The following is an 18,148-nucleotide window of genomic DNA, read 5'->3' on the forward strand; positions in this document are numbered from 1 at the left end:
AGAAATGCAGCTGACTTCTGTGCTTTGATTTTGTATCCTGCCACATTGCTGAATCCCTGTATCAGTTCTAGGAAATTTTGGAAGGGGAGAGCATTCTGGGTTTTCTACATAGAGTATCATGTTGATGGCAAAGAGTGAAAGTTGCTGATTTGGATGGCTTTTATTTCTTTTTGTTGTCGATTGCTGAGGCTAGAACTTCCAGTACAATGTCGAACAAGAGTGGTGAGAGAGGACATCCCTGACTTGCTCTTGACCTTAGGAGAAAAGCTCTCAGTTTTTCCCCATTGAGGATGATATTCTCTATGGGGTTTTCATATACAGTTTTTTATGATACTGAGGTGTTTCTTCTTTCCCTACACTGCAAAGAGTTTTCAACAAGAAAGATGCTTTTTTTTTTGCATCTATTGAGAGGATCATATGGTTCATTTCTTTTCTTTTGTTAATGTGTTATCACATTGATTGATTTGCAGATGTTGAACCACACATGAAGCCCAGGAATAAATCCCGCCTGGTCATGATGAATAATCCTTTTGATGTACTGTTGGATCCTATTAGCTAGTATCTTGGTGAGAATTTTGGCATGCATGTTCATCAGAGATATTGGTCTCTAATTCTCGTTTTGAGTGAGGTCTTTGGTTTGGTGATCAAAGTAATGCTGCCATCATAGAATGAGTTTGAAAGTTTTCTTCCATTTCTATTCTTTGAAGAACTTCAAAAGAATATGTATTAATATTTTATTTTTTTTAAGATTTTATTTATTTATTTGACATACAGAGATCACAAGTAGGCAGAGAGACAGGCAGAGAGGGGGCGGGGAAGCAGGCTCCCCACCAAGCAAATAGCCCAATGTGGGACCCGATCTCAGGACCCTGGGGTCATGACCTGAGCTGAAAGCAGAGGCTTTAACCCACTGAGCCCCCCAAGTGCCCCTAATTTTTTAAATGTTTCATAGAATTTCCCTGGGAGACCATCCGGTCCTGGACTCTTGTTTTTTGGGAGATTTTTTTATAACTACTGTAGTTTCTTTAATAGTTATGAGTCTGTTCAGATTTCCTATTTTTTCCTGATTCAGTTTTGGCACTTTATAGGTTTCTAGGAATCCACCCATTTCTTCCAGATAGACTAATTTGTTGGCATATTGTTGCTCATAATATGCTCTTATAATTGTCTGTACTTCCTTGGTGTTGGTTGTGATCTCTCCTCTTTCATTCATGATTTTATTTATTTGGGTCATTTCTCTTTTCTTTTTTTAAACATCTTTATTTTATTTTATTTTTCTCAGTGTTCCAAGATTCATTGTTTATGTACCACACTCAGTGCTCCATGCAATATGTTCTTTTCTTTTTCATAAGTTTGGCTAGATGTTTATCAATATTATTAATTCTTTCAAAGAACAGCTCCTATTTTCATTGATCTGTTCTTTTTTTTTTTAAATTCAATTTTCTATCACTGAATTCTGCTTTAATTTTATTAATTCTAGTTTCCTGCTTGGTATAGGTTTTATTTGCTATTCTTTTTTCCAGCTCCATTAGTTGTAAGGTTAGCTTTTCTCTTTGAGACTTTTCTTGCCTCTTGAGAAAGGCCTGTATTGCTATGCACTTCTCTCTTCCTACTGCCTTTGCTGCATCCCAAAGGTTTAAAGTGTCATGTTTTAACTTTCATTTGCTTCTATGTATTTTTTAAGTATTCTTTAATTTCCTGGTAACCATTCATTGTTTTGTAGAATGTTCTTTAACCTGCATGTATCTGTGGTCCTTCCAATTTTTTTCTAGTGATTGACTTTATGTTTCATAGCGTTGTGGTCTGAAAATATGCATGGTATGATCTCATTGTATTTGTACCAGTTGAGGCCTGATTTGTGACCCAGTGGGTAACCTATTCTGGAGAATGTTCCATGTGCACTTGAAAAGAATATGTGTGGGGGGACAAGATGGCGGGAAAGTAGGAGAAGGTGCCTTTTCAGCCAGTACCCCAAAGTAAGCTGATTACCTACCAAAGAACTCCGATCACCCATGAAATCAGCCCAAGATCAGAATTATACACGTCTGGATCTCTACAGGGGCAGAAGTCACCAGCGGGCAGGGAGTTGAGTCATTTAACAAAGATATCAAGATACATCCAGGAGGAATCAAAACAACCTTCCTCGCACACACTGAGAATTTATAAGAACTCTCCCATCTTCATCCACCAGTGTTTCTGTGTTTTTTGTGTTTGTCCTGATAGCATATAAATTTTACACTTGTGGTTCTTTTTGACGAGGTTCTTTCTTTATTTGCATATATATTATTGTTTCTCTTGTCATATACTTGTATCAGTCTTTTTATCTCTTTTTGTTTGTCTACTTCATAAATCTTACCTTGAGGCCCATCTGGGCTGAACCTTCTTTTTCATCTTCCCTTTCTTTCCTGTCTCTCTCTCTCTCTCTTTTCTTCTTTTCTTTTTTTTTCTTTTTCTTTTTCTTTTCTTTTGTCTCTCATTTGGGTGGGGATCCTGATTGCTCAGAAGTGTTCCAGGCTACACCTTGACTGCACCACAGTTGATACATCCAGCTACATCGGTTCAGTCACCTCCCACCAAAATGACTAGGAGGAGGAATGCCCAACAGAAAGAAAATACAGAGGATGGACCTTCTGCAACAGAGCTAACGGCTATCAACATAGACAATATGTCAGAAAGAGAATTCAGGCTAACAATTATCCAGGCAATAGCTAGCTTGGAGAAAGCCAAGGATGACCAAACAGAATTGATTAGGGCTGAACTGAAAGCGACCAGACAGGATGTTCACAATGTTAGGGCGGAGCTCAAAGCTACCAGGGAGAAGGTTCACAATGCTCTCAATGAGTTCCAATCTAATCTAAACTCTTTCAAAGCTAGGGTAACTGAGACAGAAGATAGAATTAGTGATCTGGAAGACAAACAGATAGAGAGAAAGGATCAGGAGGAACCCTGGAACAAACAGCTTAGAAACCACGAAAACAGAATCAGGGAAATAAATGATGCCATGAAGCGTTCCAACGTCAGAATTATTGGAATCCCTGAAGGGGAGGAGAAAAAAAGAAGTCTAGAAGATATAGTGGAACAAGTTCTTCATGAAAATTTTCCCAATCTCGCGAATGGAACCAGTGTTCATGTACTAGAGGCTGAATGGTCTCCACCCAAGATTATACATTCCAAAAAACATCACGACACCTGATAGTCAAATTGAGGAATCATAATTGAAGGTATACTCTCTTGAAAGCCACCAGGACAAAGAGGCTCCTTACTTACAGAGGGAAGCCCGTCAGAATAACGTTAGAACTGTCCACAGAGACCTGGCAAGCCAGAAGAGGTTGGCAAGATATATTCAGGGCACTAAATGAGAAGAACATGCAGCCAAGAATACTTTATCCAGCAAGACTGACATTCAAAATGGATGGAGAGATAAAGAGTTTTCAAGACCGGCAAGGCTTAAAAGACTATGCAACCACCAAGCCGACACTGCAGGAAATATTAAGGGGGGGTTCTATAAAAGAGGAAAAATCCCAAGAATGGCACTGAACAGAAATATAGAGACAGTCTACAGAAAGAAAGACTTCAAAGGTGACTCGATGTCAATAAAAACGTATCTATCAATAATCACTCTCAATGTGAATGGCCTAAATGCACCCATAAAACGACACAGGGTTGCAGATTGGATAAAACGACAGGACCCATCCATATGCTGTCTACAAGAGACCCATTTTGAACCTAAAGATACACGCAGACTGAAAGTGAAGGGGTGGAGAAGCATCTTTCATGCCAATGGGCCTCAAAAGAAGGCTGGGGTAGCAATTCTCATATCAGATAAATTAGACTTCAAACTAAAGACTGTAGTCAGAGATACAGAAGGACACTACATAATCCTTAAAGGGACTATCCACCAAGATAATCTAACAATTGTAAATATCTATGCTCCCAATATGGGAGCAGCCAATTACTTAAGAAAACTGTTAATCAAGATAAAGAGTCATATTGATATGAATACACTAATCGTAGGAGATCTTAACACGCCTCTCTCAGAAATAGATCATCGAAGCAGAAAATCAATAAAGAAACAAGAGCATTGAATGACACATTGGACCAGATGGACCTCATAGATATATACAGAACATTCCACCCTAAAACAGCAGAATACTCATTCTTCTCAAATGCACACGGAACCTTCTCCAGAATAGACCACATACTGGGTCACAAATCAGGACTCAACCGATACCAAAAGACTGAGATGATTCCCTGCATATTCTCAGATCGCAATGCTTTGAAACTGGAGCTCAATCACAAGGAAAAGTTCCAAAGGAACTCAAACACCTGGAAGCTAAAGACCACCTTGCTTAAGAATGCTTGGATCAACCAGGAGATCAAAGAAGAACTGAAACAATTCATGGAAACCAATGAGAATGAAGACACTTCGGTCCAAAACCTATGGGATACAGCAAAGGCGGTCCTAAGGGGAAAATATATAGCCATCCAAGCCTCGCTCAAAAGAATTGAAAAATCCAGAACACACCAGCTGTCTCTACACCTTAAAGAACTGGAGGATCAACAACAAATCAAACCAACTCCACACATAAGAAGGGAAATCATCAAGATTAGAGCTGAGATCAATGAGGGAGAAACCAGAGATACAGTAGAACGTATCAATGAAACTAGAAGCTGGTTTTTTGAAAGAATCAATAAGATCGATAAGCCACTGGCTACACTAATCCGAAAGAAAAGAGAGAAAGCCCAAATTCATAAAATTATGAATGAAAAGGGAGAGATCACAACTAACGCCAAGGAAGTAGAAACAATCATCAGAAGTTATTACGAACAGTTATATGCCAATAAGCTTAGCAACCTAGATGAAATGGATGCATTCCTGGAAAAATATAAACTACCAAAATTGAACCAGGAAGAAATCGACAACCTGAATAGACCGATATCTAATAACAAGATTGAATCAGTGATCAAAAACCTCCCAAAAAACAAGAGCCCAGGACCTGACGGATTCCCTGGGGAATTCTACCAAACCTTCAAAGAAGAAATAACACCTATTCTCCTGAAGCTGTTTCAAAAAATTGAAGCAGAAGGAAAACTTCCAGACGCTTTCTATGAAGCCAGCATTACCCTGATCCCCAAACCAGGCAAGGACCCTACCAAAAAGGAGAATTTCAGACCAATATCACTGATGAATATGGATGCTAAGATTCTCAACAAGATCCTAGCCAACAGGATCCAACAGCACATTAAAAAGATTATCCACCATGATCAGGTGGGATTCATCCCTGGGCTACAAGGATGGTTCAACATTCGTAAATCAATCAATGTGATACACCAAATTAATATGAGAAGAGAGAAGAACCACATGGTCCTCTCAATTGATGCAGAAAAAGTATTTGACAAAATCCAGCATCCGTTCCTGATTAAAACGCTCCAAAGTATAGGGATAGAGGGAACATTCCTGAACCTCATCAAATCTATCTATGAAAGACCCACAGCAAATATCATCCTCAATGGGAAAAAGCTTGCAGCCTTCCCATTGAGATCAGGAACAAGACAAGGATGCCCACTTTCACCACTCTTGTTCAACATAGTATTAGAAGTCCTAGTAACAGCAATCAGACAACAGAGAGAAATAAACGGTATCCAAATTGGTAATGAAGAAGTCAAACTCTCTCTCTTTGCAGATGACATGATTCTTTATATGGAAAACCCAAAAGACTCCACCCCCAAACTACTAGAACTCATACAGCAATTCAGCAACTTGGCAGGATACAAAGTCAATGTGCAGAAATCAGTGGCTTTCTTATACACTAACAATGAAAATACAGAAAGGGAAATTAGAGAATCGATTCCATTTACTATAGCACCAAGAACCATAACATACCTGGGAATAAACTTAACCAAAGTGGTAAAGGATCTGTACTCGAGGAACTATAGAACACTCATGAAAGAAATTGAAGAAGACACAAATAGATGGAAAACCATTCCATGCTCTTGGATCGGAAGAATAAACATTGTTAAAATGTCTATACTGCCTAGAGCAATCTATATTTTAATGCCATTCTGATCAAAATTCCACCGGTATTCTTCAAAGAGCTGGAGCAAATAATCCAAAAATTTGTATGGAATCAGAAGAAACCCCGAATCGCTAAGGAAATGTTGAAAAACAAAAATAAAGCTGGCGGCATCACGTTACCTGATTTCCAGCTTTATTACAAAGCTGTGATCACCAAGACAGCATGGTACTGGCATAAAAACAAACACATAGACCAATGGAACAGAGTAGAGAGCCCTGATATGGACCCTCAACTCTATGGTCAATTAATCTTCGACAAAACAGGAAAAAATATACAGTGGAAAAAAGACAGTCTCTTCAATAAATGGTGCTGGGAAAAATGGACAGCTATATGTAGAAGAATGAAACTCGACCATTCTCTTACACCATGAGACAGGAATCCATCAGAATCCTAGAGGAGAACATAGGCAGTAATCTCTTCGATATCAGCCACAGCAACTTCTTTCAAGATATGTCTCCAAAGGCAAAGGAAACAAAAGTGAAAATAAACTTTTGGGACTTCATCAAAATCAAAAGCTTCTGCACAGCAAAGGAAACAGTCAAGAAAACAAAGAGGCAACCCACGGAATGGGAGAAGATATTTGCAAATGACAGTACAGACAAAAGGTTGATATCCAGGATCTATAATGAACTCCTCAAACTCAACACACACAAAACAGACAATCATATCAAAAAATGGGCAGAATATATGAACAGAGACTTCTCCAATGAAGACAGACAAATGGCTATCAGACACATGAAAAAATGTTCATCATCACTAGCCCTCAGGGAGATTCAAATTAAAACTACATTGAGATATCACCTCACACCAGTTAGAATGGCCCAAATTAACAAAACAGGAAACAACATGTGTTGGAGGGGATGTGGAGAAAGGGGAACTCTCTTCCTCTATTGGTGGGAATGCTAGTTGGTGCAGCCTCTTTGGTGAACAGTGTGGAGATTTCTCAAGAAATTAAAAATAGAACTTCCCTACGACCCTGCAGTTGCACTCCTGGGTATTTACCCCAACGATACAGATGTCGTGAAAAGAAGGGCCATCTCTACCCCAATGTTTATAGCAGCAATGGCCACGGTCACCAAACTGTGGAAAGAACCAAGATGCCCTTCAATGGACGAATGGATAAGGAAGATGTGGTCCATATACACTATGGAGTATTATGCCTCCATCAGAAATACCCAACGTTTGTAGCAACATGGACGGGACTGGAAGAGATTATGCTGAGTGAAATAAGTCAAGCAGAGAGAGTCAATTATCATATGGTTTCACTTATTTGTGGAGCATAACAAATAGCATGGAGGACAAGGGGTTTTAGAGAGGAGAAAGGAGTTGGGGTAAATTGGAAGGGGAGGTGAACCATGAGAGACTATGGACTCTGAAAAACAATCTGAGGGGTTTGAAGTGGCGGGGGGGGTGGGAGGTTGGGGTACCAGGTGGTGGGTATTATAGAGGGCATGGATTGCATGGAGCACTGGGTGTGGTGAAAAAATAATGAATACTGTTTTTCTGAAAATAAATAAATTGAGAAAAAAAGAAAGAAAAGAATATGTGTTCTGGTGCTTTAGGATGAAATGCTCTGAATATATCTGTGACGTCCCTCTGGTCCTGTGTGTCATTCAAAGCCCTTGTTTCCTTGTTGATCTTCTGCTTAGATGATCTCTCCATTGTTGTGAGTGGGATTTTAATGTCCCCTATCACTCTTGTATTATTATCATTGAGTTTTCTAAATTTTGTTAATTAATTCCTTTATATATTTGGCTGCTCCCAAGTTAGGTCCATAAGTATTTACAATTGTTAGATCTTCATATTGGATAGACCCCTTTATTATGATACTGTGCCCTTCTTCATCTCTTCTAACAGTCTCTGTTTTAAAATCTAGTTATCTAGTTATCTAAGGATGACTCTTCTGACTTTCTTTTGATGTCCATTAGCATGATAAATTGTTCTCCACCCCCTCACTTTTAATATGGAGGTGACTTTTGTTCTAAAATGAGTCTCTTGTAGGCAGTGTATCAGTGGGTCTTATTTTTTTAATCTATTCTGATACTCTATGGCTTTTTTTAAGATTCATTTATTTATTTGACAGATAGAGTTCACAAGTAGGCACAGAGAGAGAAAGAAGAGGAAGCAGGCTCCCTGCTGAGCAGAGAGCCCAATGTGGGGCTCGATCCCAGGACACTGGGATCATGACCCAAGCTGAAGGCAGAGGCTTTAACCCACGGAGCCACCCAGGTGCTCATAGAGCCCCTACTCTATGGCTTTTGATTGAAGCATGTAGGCCATTTCATTCAGAGTAATTGTTGAAAAATATGAATTTAGTATCATTGTAAAGTGGCACTGTCAGGTCGCAGTTTCTGTAGGGTGTCTCTGTTCTTTTCTGATCTTTGTTAGTTTAGAGCTCTCTCTTCTTTTAAAGGATCCCTTTTAATATTTCTTGCAAGCCTAGTTTAGGATTGATGTTTCTCACTTGCTTGAGCAAGTGAGAAAAGGGGCATAAGGAGAAAATCTTCAAGCAGACTTCCTGTTGATCATGAAGCCTGACTTAGTGCTCCATCTCATGACCTGTGAGATAACAATCTGAGCCAAAACCAAGAGTCAGATTCTTTTTTTTTAAGTTTTTTTTCCAATTTATTTATTTTCAGAAAAACCGTATTCATTATTTTTTCACCACACCCAGTGCTCCATGCAAACCGTGCCCTCTATAATACCCACCACCTGGTACCCCCAACTTCCCACCTGCCCCGCCACTTCAAACCCCTCAGATTGTTTTTCAGAGTCCATAGTCTCTCATGATTCGCCTCCCCTTCCAATTTCCCCCAACTCCCTTCTCCTCTCTAACTCCCCATGTCCTCCATGCTATTTGTTATGCTCCACAAATAAGTGAAACCATATGATAATTGACTCTCTCTGCTTGACTTATTTCAAGAGTCAGATTCTTAACTGACTGAGCCACCCAGCTGCTTCTTGTCTTGGAAACACTTTATCTCTTCTTTTAGTCTCAATAATAGCTTTGCTAGATAAAGTATTCTTAGCTGCATATTTTTCCCATTTCCCATGTTGAATATTTCCTTCTTCTGCTTCCTGGCCTACCAGGTCTCTGTGGACAGGTCTGCTGGTAACCTTAGTATCTTTTGCCCCTAGCTGTTTTTAGAATTGCCTCTTTATCTTTTGTCCCTAGCTATTTTCAGAATTATCTCTTTATCTTTACATTTTGTAAGTTTCACTATGATATGTTGTAGTGTTGACTTTTTGTTGATTTTGAGAAGAGTTCTCTGTGAATCTTGCCCTGGAGTGCTTGTTTCCTTCCCCAGATTAGGGAAGTTCTCAGATATAATTTGTTCAAATAAGACTTCTGTCCCTTCCCCCACAAACACACAATTTTCTTCTGGGACTCCTATGACACAGATATTATTGTGGTTTCTGGAACCAATGAGTTCCCTGAGTCTACCTTCATGATCTACTAGGTTTCTTTCCAGATTCATTATTTTCAATAATTTTATCTTCTATAAAACTTATTCTCTCATCTGCTTCTTCAATGTTCATTGTCATTATATCCAGTCTGTTTTACCTCTCAGTTATAGCACTTTTTTGTTTCAGCCTGACTAGCTTTTAGGTCCTTTGTCTCTGTAGCAAGATGTTTTGTTGTTGTTGTTTGTTTGTTTTGTTTTGTTCTGTTTTTGTATCTTCTATGCTTCTTTCAAGCCCAGCTAGTAGTTTTATGAGTGTCCTAAATTATTGTTCAGATGTTTTGCTTATATTAGTTTTTAGCAAGTTCCTGGTTGTGGTTTCTTCTTGAATGTTCTTTTGGGGAGAGTTTCTCCACCTTGTCATTTTGGCTATGTTTCTCTCTTTTGTGTGTTATATTTCCTGTATCTGAAAGTAAATATTAAGTTAAATAGTGATCATACAATGCCCAGGGTTTGGCACTTCAAGAAGTGTTTCTAATATATGGTATGTGCACTCTGTTACTGTGTTTTGGCTGTTATTTCCCACTGGTCAGTCCTCTGCAGAGTTCCTCCTTGCTTGCAGTGGGGAATGTTTGGACTTTTAGATTCGCTTTATTTTTATTGAAATAGGCCTGTACAGCTTTTTCCCTCCAACTGTAGAAATCCTTATTCCAATACTCAGATCAGTTTCCTGGGTGTTCCAAGGGATTTGACCTCCATACAGCTGTGCCCAGAGTCCCCCTACCTTGCCATCTTAACACCTCCCCTCATCACCACTGTCTTCTGGCTTATGATGGAGCTAAAAAGTCTCTAGTCAGTCTAATTGTTGTTTACCTACTTTGTGGCTGCTATTAAGATCTTTGTATCTCATTGATTTTATGTTCTAATCTGATATATCTAAATTTTTAATTTTATTTTGCTTGTGATTATTTAGACTTCCTGAATCTGAGGATTGAATTCTTCATTAATTCTAGAACCTCTCAGACATTATGGCTTCATCCCTTTTACATATAATCTCTATTATCTCCTTCTGGAAATAAAACTAATGTGTGTTTATCCTGTCCCTATCCTTTGCTTTTTAACTTCTTATTTTTAATGACTTTGTTGCATTCTGAGTAATTTGTTCAGCTTTATCTTCCAAATCACTATTTCTTTTTTTTTTTCTTAAGTTCTATCTAATCTTTCATTCACCCGGTTCATTTAGTTTTCATTTTTAATAAATGTATTTCTTTTTTTAATTAAATTTATTTCTTTTCAGCATAACAGTATTCATCATTTTTTCACCACACCCAGTGCTCCATGCATTCCATGCCCTCTATAATACTCACCACCTGGTACCCCAACCTCCCACCCCCCGGCCACTTCAAACCCCTCAGATTGTTTTTCAGAGTCCATAGTCTCTCATGATTCACCTCCCCTTCTAATTTACCCCAACTTCCTTCTCCTCTCTAACTCCCCATGTCCTCCATGCTATTTGTTATGCTCCACAAATAAGTGAAACCATATGATAATTGACTCTCTCTGCTTGACTTATTCCACTCAGTATAATCTCTTCCAGTCCCGTCCATGTTGACACAAAAGTTGGGTATTCGTCCTTTCTGATGGAGGCATAATACTCCATAGTGTATATGGACCACATTTTCCTTATCCATTCGTCCGTTGAAGGGCATCTTGGTTTTTTCCATAGTTTGGCAACCGTGGCCATTGCTGCTATAAACATTGGGGTATAGACGGCTCTACTTTTCACTACATCTGTATCTTTGGGGTAAATACCCATTAGTGCAATGGCAGGGTCATAGGGAAGCTCTATTTTTAATTTCTTGAGGAATCTCCACACTGTTCTCCAAAGAGGCTGCACCAACTTGCATTCCCACCAACAGTGTAAGAGGGTTCCCCTTTCTCCACATCCCCTCCAGCACATGTTGTTTCCTGTTTTGTTAATTTTGGCCATTCTAACTGGTGTAAGTTGATATCTCAATGTGGTTTTAATTTGAATCTCCCTGATGGCTAGTGATGATGAACAGTTTTTCATGTGTCTGATAGCCATTTGTATGTCTTCATTGGAGAAGTGTCTGTTCATATCTTCTGCCCATTTTTTAATATGATTGCCTGTTTTGTGTGTGTTGAGTTTGAGGAGTTCATTATAGATCGTGGATATCAACCTTTTGTCTGTACTGTCATTTGCAAATATCTTCTCCCACTCCGTGGGTTGCTTCTTTGTTTTTTTGACTGTTTCCTTTGCTGTGCAGAAGCTTTTGATTTTGATGAAGTCCCAAAAGTTTACTTTCGCTTTTGTTTCCTTTGCCTTTGCAGACATAAATATATTTCTTATTTCTAGAAATTCCATTAGTTTTTTTCCAAATCTACATCATATATTTAATGGCATCTTATTTCTTTCTCTCATTTTTGTCTCTTTTATTTCTTTATGAATTTCAAACATATTTTATTTATTTATTTATTTATTTTTATTATGTTCAGCTAGCCAACATATAGTACAGCATTAGTTTTTGATGTAGTGTTCAATGATTCATTAGTTGTGTATAACACCCAGTGCTCATCACAATATGTACCCTCCTTAATACCTATCACCCAGTTACTCCATTCCCCCACTCCCTCCCCTCTGTAATCCTCAATTTGTTTCCCAGATTTCATTTGCATCACATGGATGGAACTGGAGGGGATTATGCTAAGTGAAATAAATCAAGCAGAGAAAGTCATTTATCACATGGTTTCATTCATATGTGGAACATAAGGAATAGCACAGAAGACCACAGGGGAAGGGAGGAAAAACTGAATGGGAAAAAATCTAGGAATTTTATATTAAGAAGTTTTACTATTATTGTTATTTGGTCAACTGTGTTGAATGCTCTCAGTTGGTAGATGAGAAACTAAGACGCTAGAAAAGAAGTGAGTGGTCTAAGATCATACTACTGGGTCAACGACTGAACTGGTGACAAACCAACTTTTCCTAATTCATAGTCCTGGGTTCTTCTGTGGGCAAATCTACTCATCTCCCTTTTTTTCCCAAATATTCTGTCATTTTTAGTCCTATGAGGATCTGGTTCAGCGTCTGGAGCCAGTTATAATGGAGTTAGAACGGCAGGAAAATGTACTGGTGATCTGTCATCAGGCTGTCATGCGGTGCCTCCTGGCCTACTTCCTGGATAAGAGTTCAGGTACCACTCTCCTATCTGTTCTTAGCATAGGAAACTATATTTGATTTGGGACCCTGACACCAGCAGTCTGTGGTTTATACCTTAGTGGTTAAGAGCACAGTATTCAGAACAAGAACGCTTGAGGTCAAATTCTTGCTCTGTTACATACTAGCTTTGGCAAATTATTTTAGCTTCTCTGGCCTCAATTTCCTCATCTGTAAAATGGAGAGAACAATAATGAAGTTTGAATAAATTAACATATGTAAAAAGTTTAGGACAGGTTATGATACATAGTATGGGCTATATAAGGGTCAGCTGCTGTTTTTATTATTAGTATTATTCTGAGTTAATGTTTTCAAAGCCAACCTAACAGTATGCATCAACCTGAAAAAGCAGAGACACTACTTCTCTGAAACAAGCTGTCATCAGGTGGTAATGGGACCTTTTGTTGCCTCATGATCCTAATTGTATGTGTCTGTCTTTGCTGTGGGGATGATTTCTCCCAAGATAGTGATATTTTCATTTTATGTTTTTAAATTATAATTTCATTTTAAAAGATATCTAGACATTGTAATTAACAGAGTATCTATACTCTAACAACATACGGTGAACTGCAGACTTGGGCAGGGAGCTTGGCAAGAGGCTGTTATGTCACTCTTTGGTTTTAAAGTCCATATCTTATATGGATGTTGAAGTATTAGCATGTCCAGGATATGTTAGGACCTTTCAAAGTTATACTTGAAAGTTATATTGTGCAATATCCTGCAGACTCAAATCTTCTCTACTATGCTAGTTTCCAAGTAAAGAACACTTGTAATATGGAGTCATCCAAAATTGAAACCCAGGAAACTTGAGAACTTGACATTGGTCAGATCATTTCCTCTGCTTGGTCCTCAGTCTCCTCACTGGAAAAGGGCATGGGGTTTGGGGTGAGGGTTCTTGTGCTACTAGATTCCTGAAAACTTCCAATCTCTATTGCTCAGTACTGTCTTTGAGACTGTGAGACAAGCACTATAACCCTGACTGTGCAGATGAGGAAATGAAGGCTCTGAGAGGTGAAGTGACCTACTGAAGGTCATGGGGCTCAGAGGGCAGGGAGAGGTGTCAAACTCAGTTTCTTTCCAGAGAACCCCCACCTCAGATGTGTAGATTGAGGAAGGAGCACATGCACCTGTCATTCTCACACTGCTTTACCACTTCTGCCTTCTTTCATGCACAGACCACACCAGCTGCCCCCAGCTGCCCTGGAAGCTGGGTTAGGCAGTGCTAGGTACATGTTTTTACTCCTGTTACTTAGTGAGGAAATTTGAGGCTCAGAGAGATGATATGACTCAGAAAGCAGACCCACAGGACCTCAGAGCTGGAGCACCCTCAGAGTACATCTAGCCCAATCCTGTGCTGTGAGAGGTGGGAACTCTTAGGGGCAGAGAAAGAAAAGTTTGGGCCAAGATTACTTTTCCAAGTGGTGGCAGAGCAAGTCAGAGACCACAGGCAAGTCACTTCCCTTCTCTGAGTCCATTCTGTCACATGTGTCACGGGGAACAGTAACCCCTGAAGAGTATCAACAAGGGTGGAATGAAACCTTGTACCCAAAGCATTGGGCCCCATGGTCTGATAATGGTGATGACAAAGACAAGAAGGAGCAAGATGGATGCCCAGGATATCGTCAAACCTGATGTCTCAGGAGGCTGAGAGGGTGGTGGTGGCTTTAAGAAAGGGTAAACCCTGGGGACAGGGAAGCCATGAGGGGTTTGGTTTTGGCTCATTGAAGGGAGATGGAAAGTGTTAAGGGCAGCCTGGGTGGGAGAGAGTGGCTGTTGTTGGAGAGTGGTGAGAGATGGGGGTGTCATTCCCATGACAATGTGAGCCCCTCCATGGCCGTGGCAGCTGGCTACAGTGGGCAGAGCATGTGTTTAGCTTCATAGGGTCTTAAGTTCAAGTCCCAATGCTGCCACTTCCTGACTGTGACATAGGAAAAGTGTCTTTCCTCTCAGAGCCATAGTTTCCTCATCCATGGAATGGGCCTGATCATCTCCTCCTCTCAGGGATGTCTAATAAATGAAAACCTAGGCTTATACAAGAAATGGTATATGAATATTCAGAACAATTTTATGAACAATAGTCAACAACTAGAAACCAGTGAATCAAGAAATGCTTACCCATCATGTGTTAGAGGTGTCAGAAAGCAAAGGCCTTGGCTGGAGAGAAAACTATGGGAGATGCCAAGGTACATATATACATTTCCAAGGGCCCTGGCACTAACAAGCTCTCAGAAATCACTTGCCAAGAATCATCTGTGGGCCTTCATGTTAGAAGAGCTTGTGGAAGGCCTTAGGCTTTGGTCAGAAGGGAGGTCTGCCTTAGTATCATGCTTGCCCTGTGAGTGAGGAGATAGGCCACATCCCAGATAATGAGCCTGTCTCTCCTGGGTAACCCACAGTCTGTTCACATTCCCCAGGGTCTTCCTTCCTCTCTGCTCTAGAGACCACCTTTCTGCACTCTTCCTCACTACCTGCCCTGTTCTCAACATTGTCCACTGCAGAGTGTGGGGAGTGTGACCCTGATGAAGCTGACCATAAGGAAGGGGGTATGGCAGAAGAGGCCTGAGGAGATGGTACCCTCCCCAGTACTTTGTCTGTGATGGCTACTTTCTCCTCCTTTCCAGATGAGCTGCCGTATCTCAAGTGTCCTTTGCACACAGTGCTTAAACTCACACCTGTGGCTTATGGTGAGTGCTCCCAACCTCATCTGAAGAAAGACACACAGAGGGCATGAACATGCTTTCAGTGCATACCATTTGCCTAGCAGAGTCCTGGGGGAAGTTTCTTGGGTGAGAAATTGGATGTCCTGGTGAAGGAAGAATCGGCAATAATAGGGTAAGGCAGGGAAGAACTGGGATGGCCTCTAAATCCAGGGCCTGTCCTCAACTTTCTCTGGCTCTACCAAAGCACTAAGCATGGTCCCCAAAGGGGATCAGAGGAGTAAGTGTAGGTTGGGCCAGATTGAAGAAAGTTCAGAGAATGACCTGGTAAGTTTAGACTATCTCTTGGGACATTAGTTTGCTATGAAATATTTATGAGCAGGGGAGAGAGAGACTCAAATATCTTCTGGGGTGTGAATAGGGAAGAGAGTGCACTGAAGCCCAAAGTAGTTTGCAATCCACAGGGTTGGAGCTAAGGGGGGGTTTCCAAAGGCATTGGACCTCCTCTGATAGCCCCCATGCCCCAGAGTGATACCACTCCTTTTTATTCAGGCTCTCAGAACTCCTTTGTAACCTTCCACATCTCTGTTGTTTCCATAACCATTTTTGTCCTCTAAAAAAACTTTACCTTGGACTGATTGCCCCAAGGCAGTGGCCCCAGGACTCTTTGAACACTTCAGCACTTAGCACAGCTTAGGAGGTCCACAGGGCTCCATCACTATTATATAGATTAGATTGCTGTCTCACAGAGTACAAGAGTTGGGGGAGTCCCCAGAGATCATCTATTCCCATCTCCTTCCCATTATCAGTTGAGCAACTGAAGCTCAGAGAACATTGAGACTATTAGGGGCAGCTGGGAGAACATCCCATTAGCTTCTCTTAGACCTGGTGTCTTCCCCATACAACACACAGCTGGTCTATAGTCCCCTCCCTACAGAACAGTCACAATCTTCACACAGTGTGGAGCTCAGGGTATAGGTAGTGATGGGTGAGGGAGCAAATGACAGCTCAGGGAAGATCTGTACTTAACCTTGGGGACTTATGGATGGACTGGTTGTTCTTTCTGAGGCTGCAAAGTGGAGTCCATCTACCTGAACGTGGAAGCCGTAAACACACATCGGGAGAAACCTGAGGTAGGTGAGGGACTCTGTGGCCTAAGCTAGCACATGGTGAAAGATCCAACCCACACAGAAATACCACCCCAATCCCACAGAGCTTGGGTGTTTCATACCAACAGGTAGAATAACCAGCATCCAGAAATGCAGGAACCATGGCCCAGGCCTGAGGTGCCAAAGAGATGCAAGACTAGAGCAACCCCTACCCCAAAGTCCTCAGGTTGAGATTCCCTAGAGGCTTGCCTGAGAAAAGGGTCACGATCCAGGCCTGGCTGAAGGAGGGGAGCCTGTCAGTGAGGACAAGAGTCAGGGGAGTGTCGGGGTCTCCACAGGGCTGGATCATTCATATTAATCCTAGGCTCTCTCCTCTCAGAATGTGGACATCACCCGAGAACCTGAGGAAGCTCTGGACACTGTCCCTGCCCACTACTGAGCCTTTTCTAAGAAGTCAAACCGCCTTAGCTCTATCTCTCACCTTTAAGAGCTTCTATCCTTGCACTTCTTTTACCTTAAGACCCTGGACTTTGCCTACAGGTTTTGATTTCTAGCTACAACAAAGGAGCTGTGTAGTTCTGAATAAAACCTTTCCTTTCTTAATTACCAAACCCTTATCAATAAAGACTTTTTTTGCTGCCTATAAAAAGGGAAAAGAAGAAAGGGGCACCTGGGTGGCTCAGTGGGTTAAACTGCTCCCTTCGGCTCAGGTCATGATCTCAGGGTCCTGGGATCGAACCCCGCATCGGGCTCTCTGCTCAGCAGGGAGCCTGCTTCCTCTCTCTCTGCCTGCCTCTCTGCCTGCTTGTCATCTCTCTCTGTCAAATAAATAAATAAAATCTTTTTTAAAAAAAAATGGGAGAAGAAGGGGCGCCTGGGTGGCTCAGTGGGTTAAAGACTCTGCCTTCAGCTCAGGTCATGATCCCAGGGTCCTTGGATCGAGCCCCATATTGGGCTCTCTGCTCAGCAGAGAGCCTGCTTCCCCCTCTCTCTGACTGCCTCTCTGCTTACTTGTAATCTCTGTCAAATAAATAAATAAAATCTTAAAAAAAAAAAAAAGGGAGAAGAAGTCATTGTAAGTCTTCTCCCACAAGATCTTAAGATCCCAATCTTGTGAAATGCCTCTGGTACTGTGGTGTTGAATGGATGAGGGCTTCCTAGAGAGAAGGGTTCTGGGGTAGCATCTCTCAACATGAGGGAGGAGATAAGTCTCTGTGAGTACGTATGGCCCTTGCTCTTTGGTATGCAGCATGGCTGAGGACCAGGCACCTTCATTTGTACACTCAGAAAAATCTGTACCTGGACCACGGTGTTCCTCTCTTCTCTAACTCCTGTTGCCATCCTGAGTGATTTAACAGTTCATAAAAATTATCCAAATAATACCCTGGCCTCCAAGTTCCCTGACCCCCTCAACTCCAGTGATCAGTTCCCCCTCAGCCATCCACTCCATGGGTCTTGGCATCATCTAGACATCCTGCCCCCAGTACAACTGCTTAAATACAAGGATCCCACTATCTGACCCCTGGTCCCTAGTCCTTACAACTCTGTGTCATCTACAGGATCCCTAGAAGCATGGCTCCCACATAGTGGGCATGTGTGTAGTATTTCTTGAATGAATAATATTTGTTCTTGTACTGCATCAAGAGTATAATCCTCTGATTCC

The 18,148-nt window shown here is 41.0% G+C and overlaps 1 protein-coding gene across 3 annotated transcripts in view; it reads left to right on the forward strand.

Moving 5' to 3' along the window:
• Positions 1 to 17,005, forward strand: part of PFKFB1 (6-phosphofructo-2-kinase/fructose-2,6-biphosphatase 1) — a 102,485-nt gene extending 85,480 nt beyond the window's left edge. For all 3 annotated transcript variants that reach the window (XM_044234462.1, XM_044234460.1, XM_044234461.1), the window contains 4 exons: positions 12,567 to 12,696; positions 15,341 to 15,403; positions 16,445 to 16,509; positions 16,865 to 17,005. In XM_044234462.1, the coding sequence (XP_044090397.1) occupies positions 12,567 to 12,696; positions 15,341 to 15,403; positions 16,445 to 16,509; positions 16,865 to 16,924 (318 nt within the window). In that variant the 3' untranslated portion in view covers positions 16,925 to 17,005. The remainder of the gene's footprint in view (positions 1 to 12,566; positions 12,697 to 15,340; positions 15,404 to 16,444; positions 16,510 to 16,864) is intronic.
• Positions 17,006 to 18,148: the final 1,143 nt, after the last annotated feature.

This window comes from Neovison vison, chromosome X (genome assembly GCF_020171115.1).
Source record: "Neovison vison isolate M4711 chromosome X, ASM_NN_V1, whole genome shotgun sequence".
NCBI classification, from domain to species: domain Eukaryota; kingdom Metazoa; phylum Chordata; class Mammalia; order Carnivora; family Mustelidae; genus Neogale; species Neogale vison.